Source organism: Phodopus roborovskii, unplaced genomic scaffold, assembly GCF_943737965.1.
Source record: "Phodopus roborovskii unplaced genomic scaffold, PHOROB, whole genome shotgun sequence".
NCBI lineage: Eukaryota > Metazoa > Chordata > Mammalia > Rodentia > Cricetidae > Phodopus > Phodopus roborovskii.
Window position 1 is genome coordinate 1,787,076 of NW_026125729.1, and position 9,335 is coordinate 1,796,410.

General features: G+C 43.8%; 1 protein-coding gene across 1 annotated transcript; it reads left to right on the forward strand.

The window, feature by feature from the left end:
* The first annotated feature begins 7,775 nt into the window (after positions 1-7,775).
* On the forward strand, positions 7,776-8,701 carry LOC127217560 (melanoma-associated antigen 10). Its single transcript, XM_051178554.1, has one exon. It carries the CDS (start codon positions 7,817-7,819, stop codon positions 8,699-8,701), a length of 885 nt encoding a protein of 294 aa, XP_051034511.1. The 5' UTR covers positions 7,776-7,816.
* The last annotated feature ends 634 nt before the right edge of the window (positions 8,702-9,335 follow it).

The window sequence follows — 9,335 nt, forward strand, 5'->3', positions numbered from 1 at the left end:
GTCACTGGGGACATGCTTTTAGGTTTCAAAATCCATAGGTAGTTTCTAGTGTGTTCTCTTGGCTTTCTGGCTTATGGACTAGATTTAAACTCTCAGCTTGCAACATAATTTTCTATGCCTGCTTGTAGCCTGTATCTACACCATAATCATGATGGATTCTTAGCACTCTGGAACCATGAGAACAAACAAAACCCTTCTTACCATAAGTTGCGTTTTCTATGGTGTTTTAGCACAGCAACAGAACTGTAATGAAGGAGCCTCATATTAACTGTGTGTAACCCCATTAGAATTCATTAGTTCATCACAGGAGATTTTGATGATAGACTTATTTTGACTTGTCCTTGGTACCCCATTATTTGCTCAGGTCTCCTCAGGAACAGTGTCATACCACAACCACAAAAAGCACACAGGCTGGGGCTCTTCCTGGGATCTAACAGCCCTACGCTAAGACTCACACTGCAAGCTACCTTTCCTTCTTTCAAGCCCTACTATCCATAACTGCTTGTGTTATGGATATTAAGCCACTACTTGTTAAGGCTTAATATTTAAGGGAGAAGCTTACTTTCATGGACTGCTGGCTGAAGTAAGTCCTCTAAGACACAGCACAATATGAGCACAAATCTTGGCTTTCTTGTCTTCCCCATCGTAGATAGTAACAGTAGTTTCTCTCAAAACCCCCAAGCTTTGTCCCCATGCTTCCTTACAGAGTCCTGCATATAGCATTTAGGAGTCAAGTTTCAGGTTTCTTCTGCAATACCTGTAGAAAAATATGTTTCCTCCTCAAGGACTCCTAGGTTACTTCCTGAGAATAGTCCTCATCTGTTGTTTGAACTGCCCTCTGACAAGTTGGTCGACACTGCCAGATTCCTGGATTTCTCCCTTCCACTGTTCCTATACACACTGATGCAATTTGTAAACTGCAAATCTATCCTCGTTCATCTCATACCTAAGCAATTTCCCTTGCCAAATGTTCTTGTGTTTAGGAACTAGCCTTGGATTTCAAACCAGGCAGACTCCACTTTTAAGGTCCTGCAGTGCTGTGTACTCCCTTGGGCTGACTCAACACGTTCAACCAGTATTTTCCAACACCATTCCAGCCCTCCCCATCTTGTCCTGGATACCCCTTTCATTAAAGATGCAGTGTAAATCACACCCTCCCTGCCTCCTAGAGAGATTTACACATTTTTGTTTCTGGATTCTGGTTTCATTTGCCCTCCCCCACCACACACCTTCCATTAGGCCCCTGGAAGTCGCCTGAGGCTACACCTGCTTTCTCAGAATCTTTTCTAACACAGAATCTCTGAGTTCCTCTCAGGAAAGGCCTGTTTTCTCTTATTCATGTAAGTGTGGTTCCCAGGACACAGTAACAGCTTAGAGACTGTTGGACCCATGAAGGACTGTTCTCTCTTTTCTAAAGAGATGTACCTTGCTCTTACCCTGTAAAAGATATAGGAAACAACACATATGGAGGTGAGGCAAGGGGGCTAGATTCCATGAAGTCTGCCATGTTATTGAGCATCACTTCCTTAGAGTTTCATCTGTGCTGTCATGGCCTACTGGGTTCCTTGTTTGCTGACCACTCTCTCAGAGCAGTTTCAAGTCATGAGTGAGGGTTTCCTGAGTATGGCCTGTTCTATCTCCTAAGTTTTGGAAAGTAGGGGAGCTACGACTTACTAAAGGTACCCCATCCTTGCGGAACCTGGCTGCTAGTTGTGAAGCTCTGTGATCTCAGTACATAAGAGATTCCTCTTAAGTCAGCCAGACAACCCAGCTATAGTAAGTAGATAAGAGTAGAGGGCACACTGCAACATAGTCTTCCAATGTTTGCAGAAACTGGTGTGTTGTATAATAGGGGAGTGCAAAGTTCTGATCAATGTGTTATATGTATGGAAACTGAATGGGTCAGATGTAGACAAGTATGAATGGTCATTGATTTGTACATATGATGGCCATCCACTTCCTTTTCACGAAATTTTCACCAATTCTTGTCCCAACAACAGCTGTACAGAATGTACCTTTGCAGTGACTAGAAGACACCATTGTGCTTTGACATGTCTCATTGATCATGACTGAATGAAAATAGAGATTAAGTCACTTGCCAAAAACATATTTTTATTTAGGATTCAGGACTGAAAAAAAAATAAGGAATATATAGTACTAGGGACAGATTTTGTCTGAATCCAGTGCTAGGAGAAAAGCTGGATACAGGATCCCCAGGATTGGAAATATAAATTCTATCACTACTCATAGAAGCAACAATGGTTCTAAAAATATGATGTAAGAGCAGCTTCCTGTATCTTCAGTTGGATGAGAAGGTGGTTGTTGGGAACAAGAGACATCCTCTACCACAACCTTGAAGTGAGTGCTTTATAGGGGCTTTCTGTCAGAATTGGAGAAGTTTTTCCTGCATCTGTGCTCAAATGTGTTCTATTGTGTGGACAGAGGGTCCAGATCCATAGTTTCTCTGCTTTGTATATTTACCACTGTTTCTGAGTCTCCTGTATTGACATAGATTAAATTTCAATCATTGTAGAACCATCATCCAGGGACTAAGAGATTAGTTCTGGCAAAAAAAAATGTTGAACATGCAACAAATGAAACAATTTTCGATCCTGTGGCCTGTGGAGGAAACAGCACAGGGCATTGTTTGTTGTGGGTGGTACAGGGACACTAAGTATTTTGTATGATAATGGAACCACTACCTCAGGACTTACTGAGTCCTGACTTGAATGTTGGAAAGTAAAAAAGCCTTACTATATTCTGGAAGGAAATGTTAGTCAAAACAGATAATGAATTCTAGTGCCTTCTTGAGGAAATAAGCTGATGCCAATAGCAGGAAGGAATTTAAAGAATCTGAGAAGAAACTGTGTTGACAAAGATGTGCATGGGGCTCCTTTTCACATCATACTTCTAGAAGTAAAAATATATGTACATGAAAACCCAAGGTAGGGAAATATCCAAAGTGCACTTGGATTACAATAGTGTAGGCCAGAGAATTAACAGGACACAGTGGGAAAAGTTCTATTCCAAAATTTCTTTCAGGTTAGTGTAGACTTAGGCATACTTTCAGAAAATGTGAACACTGAATGGCACTTCACATATTCATGGAATTTAGGGGGGTGAAGATATTAATCAAGGTCAAAATTTCAGGTATAGGGAACAGAAAGAGCCTGAGAACTTGCCAGAATCAAAGAGATAGCCAAGAGTGGACTGGAGAGCCCCAGCTCACAGAGAGTGACACCAGATAATTTGGCTGTAGCCAAGTTTTCCAGAGTTCAAAAAATGGGTTCAGAGAAATATATCTGCCTCTCCCCTACATCTCCATTTTTGGACTGCGGGAGTGGGAGCCAAGCTCTAAAGTCCATGGTGTGCTAAGGGTCTGAGTCCTTTCAGAGTCAAAGTGAGAGCTAGAGGGTGGTCCTAGGAAGCTCCTTTTCAGATAAAGCTCTACCAAATAATGCAACTGCATGTTTGGTAAGTCTGGCAGCAACCTGGTACTCCCTTCTAAGAATAATCCGCTTAGCCTTTCTGTCTTCAGGGAACCAGGTTTTGAGCTTCCTTGACTGGAGATTGTCTAGGTCAGCTGAAGTTAAGGTGAAGGTTTAGGGTGGACTGCCTAGCTTCTGTTCCACATGAAGTAACCAAAATTAATGCCACTGACTTCCTGTGGAAATTCTGGAATAAGAATGTGACCCACAGTTTACATAAGTCTCCATCTCCTTTTTACATCCCAGGATTCTGTGAATAATTGACAGCTTCCAAATTTCTAGAGTAGAGAGAGCCTGAGTCATTTTACAGTCAAGATGAAAGCTTGGGGGTGCTTTGTAGAAGCCCCATCCCATTTAGACATTCCTCTACCAAAGGGACTGATTTACCAGAAGAAATACTCACTGGATGTTTGTTTGTGCATTCTCACCAGAGAACTTTGGAAAGTTGTACCCATTACCAACCCCTGCTGCAAATATTCCACATTCACATGTAAAGGACTGGAAGATGAAGGATCATTTTCTTAGGTTTCTGGACAAGAGACGGCTGTTCTGCATGTTATTTTCAGAATGTAAGTGAGAGCGAAGGGTGCACTAAAATGGCTCGGTAAGAATAAGAGGTCCCCACATATTTTGTTATCCTTCCCAGGGTCAGCCTAGATTTCAGTGGCGCAAACAGAAAATTGGGATCTTTTTCCTTTCATTGCTAGAGCTTCTGAAGTAGCAGTTTTTAATTCCTGGAGGGAAAGAGGGGAGCCTAGCTTGCAGAGTGAAAATAAGACCTGACAGTGGAATGTGGAAGCTCCACTCTGGACAGAGACAACAGATAATATCGTTATTCCAGGGTGGCATGCACTTCTTTAAACTGGACTGACTTGTTGTAAGGATCCCTTTTCTCACCCTGAGGGGGTGGGGAGATTCTGCTCATAGGAGCCACTTAAGTTTCCCAGAGAGAAGAGGACAATGTGATTTTTCTGAGTCCAGATAGAAGCTTGCCGTGAATCTCAGAAACTATTCTAGATATAGAAGTCTGGATAATCAAGATACATTGTATCATTTTAAGAGTCTTACATAAAGTGTAGCACAAGTTGTAGCAATGTGTGGGTACCCAAACTTCCGCAACTGCATCCGGGGACTTGGATGACTCACAGCCCTTTTTGTGAAGTTCCTGGAGGCTAAAAAATTCCTTGGTGCTGATTTGTGGAACTGAACCCCTCCCCACTACTTCACATCCACATCCTGGTAGTTTAGGGACTCAGAGCCATTTTGCTAGGCTCCTGGAAGGATAAAGTCCTCTCCTCGCCTTCTGCGTCTAGGAACTTAGGCAATTCAGTGTCAGCACACCAAATTTTGGCATCCAGGATTTTGGGGGACTCAGAGCCCTTTGGGGAGGGCTCTTGAAGAGGTAAGTACACTTAGCACGTTTTACATTCTGGCACTTAATGGACTCGGCATTTTGTAAATGCTCTGGAAGGGGCTAGTCTTTGGTGCTTTCAAATTCCGCGACTTCGGAGGCTTATAGCCATTTTGTGAGGTTTCTGGTAGGCGGAGTTCCTGCCAGCGCATTCTGCATCCGGGGATTGGGGAGGCTCAGAGCCATTTTGTGAGGTTTCTAGAAGGCGGAACTCCAGTCAGCGCATTCTGCTTCCGGGTACTTACAAGGCTCAGAGCCATTTTGTGAGGTTCTTGGAAGGGAGAAGGTCTTGCTGTGCCTGTGGAGCCCAGGTGAGAACTGAGGGTGGGCTCAAAATCCTCTTTCAGGATTAGAGGACCCCAAATTATGTAGTCTGACCCCTTTCATTAATAGGCACCAAGTGGGGCCCTTTCGTAGGCACAAGCCACTCGTTTAGCTCGTCTTGGGGACTGAACAGGCGCATTTTCAGGATTATGAGTAAGAAGTCCTTTCTTGTCTAGGATTAAGTCTCACTGGACAGTGGATTTAAAAACAGCAATTCAGATAGAAGGCCTCACAATATTAAAGTTGTACCTTTGTGATGAGCACTGAACTAAATGGGTATCAACTTTTAGGAATAAGCACTTTGCCATGTGCTCACTGGAGATAAATACAGGGGAGAGATACTTAGAGGTCTCTTTAAATAGATGGCAATTTAGCTTTCGCTTTCCTTGGCGTGTGTGCGGTGGGTGGTGGGGGAGGGGGTGGTTATCTAGATCAGTGGTTCTCAACCTGTGGTCTGGCAAACCTTTTGGTAATCAAAGGAGCCTTTCTCGCTGATTACCTAAGATGCACTGAAAGTGCAGATATTTACATTGCAATTCATAACGGTAACAAAATTACAGGTATGAGTAGCAACAAAAGTAATTCTGTGGTTGGGAGGGTCACCACAACATGAGGAACTATATTAAAGGATTATAGCTTCAGGAAGGTTGAGAACCACTGTACTAGGGGGAACTCAAGCTGTAATTCAGCTGGGGTATTCTCCGGGAGCTAGTTGCTTATAAACTAAGGCTGATTTGTGAGCATGAGACCCTCCCCTATCTTCCGTAACTGCCTCCTTGGATTTTGGGGGGATTTAGAGCCAAGTGTCTAGGTTTCTGAAGCTGATAGAATGTAGGAATGAGCTGTTTCAGTATTCAGTAGGTCCCTGCTCTACCCCTCACTATGCACATGAGGTTCCTAGTGGCGAGATGGCCAAATTAACAGTCCAGGCAACAGGAGAATTTGCACTGCAGAGACACTTGCTAGATCGAGGTTTCCCACTTAATGTACCCTGGTCAAATGTTTAAAAGAGAAACTGCCTGTATTGGTAAATCCCCCCGGGCTCCTAAGATGGCCTTTGTCTTCCTTTCTTTTTCCTCCCCAGGAAGGCAAGTCTGTGCAGTGTGTGGTATCAGAGTCACATTGGAACCACCTGAGATTATCAGGGGGAGGTGTCCAGTGTCTGCAAGAAATCCAGGTGAGAAATTGGGTAAGGGCTTAAAGTGTGAAGAAACCCTAGATGTACTAACAACAAGGGACTGCAGTCTGTATGGCTCTGTTCTTATACCTGGCCATCCCTGGATAGGTGGTGAGGTTTGAGGACTTAATTCAGTTGCATGCCTATTGGGGGAGCTTTCTCTGGGAGAAGAGGTACTTGATCCTAGGATTGATGTCAGTTCAGCTGAGGTAATTACATATAGAGAAATGAGCTGGTGACACATCTTATTCACCCCTATGTTGGATCTCCAGCTCATCTCTGCTGATATATGGATTCCCTAAGTCCAGCTGACATTCATGTCACCCATCCTTTAGATTTTTCCTTTCCCTCAGACCTTATTTACCCCAGTCTCTCAGCTCCTGCCTGAGATAGTTTTAAGTAAGCAGCCCACTTATTGTTCCTGAGCCGTGATCCCAGGGCATACATAGTCTGTGCAGTACATTTTCCCTTGACTACAGATACAGTCCTCAAAGGAGGTCCGTACTGAATCTCATGGATGTAAGGATCCATAAGGGAATTCTTGGTTAGCCACGTGGTCATTAGTATCTGGCAAGTTTTAGAAAAGACTCCAGTGTATGGTAGGAGGAAACTTCCAACCCATAGCACAGACATGTGTTCCAAAAGTCTTCCCTGAACCTTTCTCCATAACAGTTCTCTGCAAACACGTCACTCTGAACTCCCTGTCTTATTTTCAGGCATTCGCCTACAGGAGCTGAAGGAGCTGGTAGCAGCTTGACTCACATCAAGTCAAAGGGAAGATCAGGCACATCAGTTCGAAGGTGAGACCTGAGGGAGTCCCATCAGCCCAGCACAAGACACTCAATACCTCCCTGCCCTCCTGTCAGCAGTGAGAAAATGTAGGCACTTTGGGTGGATTCCCTACTTTCATCTCTTCTTCCCTCTGATCATAAAACCTAGATCCTTGCCTTAAGAAGTAAAGACATGGGGATACATGGAACAACCTCCTCTTTTACACATTTATCCAGGTGAGGATCAGGCTGGTCTCATATGCTAGGAAAGTCGGTCCGTGTTGATTTGGACTACTTTTTGCACTTTTCTTGGGACTTGGTGTAAGGAGGTGTGAGGTACCCTCAGTTCCTTGGCTGCATCTCAGAGATGCAGAATTTCTGGGTATTTGCCTCAGCCAAGACTAGTCACCACTTGCCTGGAGAAGCTGTGTCTTTTCCTTTTTCAAGCTTTTAGGAATGCGTGAAGCAACATATTCCTTTGGGTGAGTACCACCCAAGCAAACTCCTGTCACAAGTTTTTGTGACAGCTGCCACAGGGACAGAGTTAAGAGTCCACTCACATTTGTTTCTTTGTTTCTCAGGCGTGTGAGTCTTCAGTCCTGTGACCTGAACAGTGTCCTTTCTGCTGTTACCAAGGAAGCTCAAAATGAATCCTACTGAGAACAGCCAGAGAGTAAACCTTCCAGCCATCCCTCAGGCCCAGAGGGAGGAAAGAGGCCTGGAGGGTGCCCAGATCCCCAGAGCTGAGGGGAGCCAGGTGGTGGCCACTGCCAGCACCTCAGGGCATATGTCTTCTGCCATGGGGGGAGCATCATCTGGTGGGGCCTCTGGCAATCAAGCAGGAGAGGTGGCTGAGCCTGAGTACCCCACACAGGGTATACTAGATGGAAAGATAGTTGATTTGGTGAGATTCCTGCTCATCAAGTTTCGAAGGATGGAGATAACCACCAAGTCAGAGATGATGAATAGGGCCATGAGAGATTATGAGGAATACTATGCTGTGATCTTTAGTAAGGCCTCTGAGTGTATGAGATTGATCTTTGGTATTGATATGATGGAAGTGGACCCGTTTGTCCACTCCTATTTCCTTTACCCTACCCTGGGAATCACCTATGATGGGATGATGCATGGGGTCGTAGGTGTACCCAAGACAGGTCTGGTTATAATTGTACTATGCATCATCTTCATAGAAGACAATTGTGTCAGCGAGGAGGTGTTCTGGAATGTGTTAAATAGCCTAGGGCTGTATGCTGGAATGGATCATTTCATATTTGGGGAGCCCAGGAGTCTCATCACTGAGGATTTTGTGCAGGAAGGATATGTGGAGTACAGGCAGGTTCCCAACAGCCGTCCTCCTCGATATGAGTTCCTGTGGGGCCCAAGGGCCTATGCGGAAACCACCAAGATGAAAGTCTTGGAATTTTATGCCAGCATTGTTAAGCAGGATCCTAGGTCCTACCCTGAGAAGTATGCAGAGGCTTTGAGGGAGCAGGAAGAGCGGGCTAGGGCAGATAATACCAGAAGATACTAGTTCTACTGCACTACCAGTTTCCAATCCTCATTAGGTCTGGCAGAGCAGTGAAGTAAGTTGGGAAAAAGAGTGAACCAGTCCTTTCTTACTATTCTGTTTAAGTGATTGAGGAGATTCATTATTTTAAGATTTTGCTACTTTTATTACAAGGTTCATTTTTTGAGATTTTTAGGGATAAAAATGACATTAGTAATGCATGTATGTTTGATCCAGTTTAGAGAATTTTGTTATCTTGAAAGCAAACAATGTTTTTGAATTTATAATATGTTATAAGATGTAAAAGTGTTACAGTTCGAATTTCCTGGGCAATGGAAAAGAAATTGGCATCAAAATAAAGAACATAATAAAATTAAATTTTGATTGTGTTACTATATTTAGCCCCTCATTCTAGTTAACTAACTAAAATTAAAAGTAAAGTAATCTAAATGGAATCTCTTCCTAAAATCTTCGCGGAGAACCCAATCTTTGCAAAGCTCTGTGATAGCAGTGAGATAAAGAAGCCAGATCCCCTTCACCCATGGATAATTGGTACATAGAAGAAGCCAGATCCAACTGTGCTTGTAGGTGGTTTATGAGCAGGAGCCACCACCCTGTGGGCGAAGACAGAAGTCCTTTTAGACCATAAGCCCCAGTA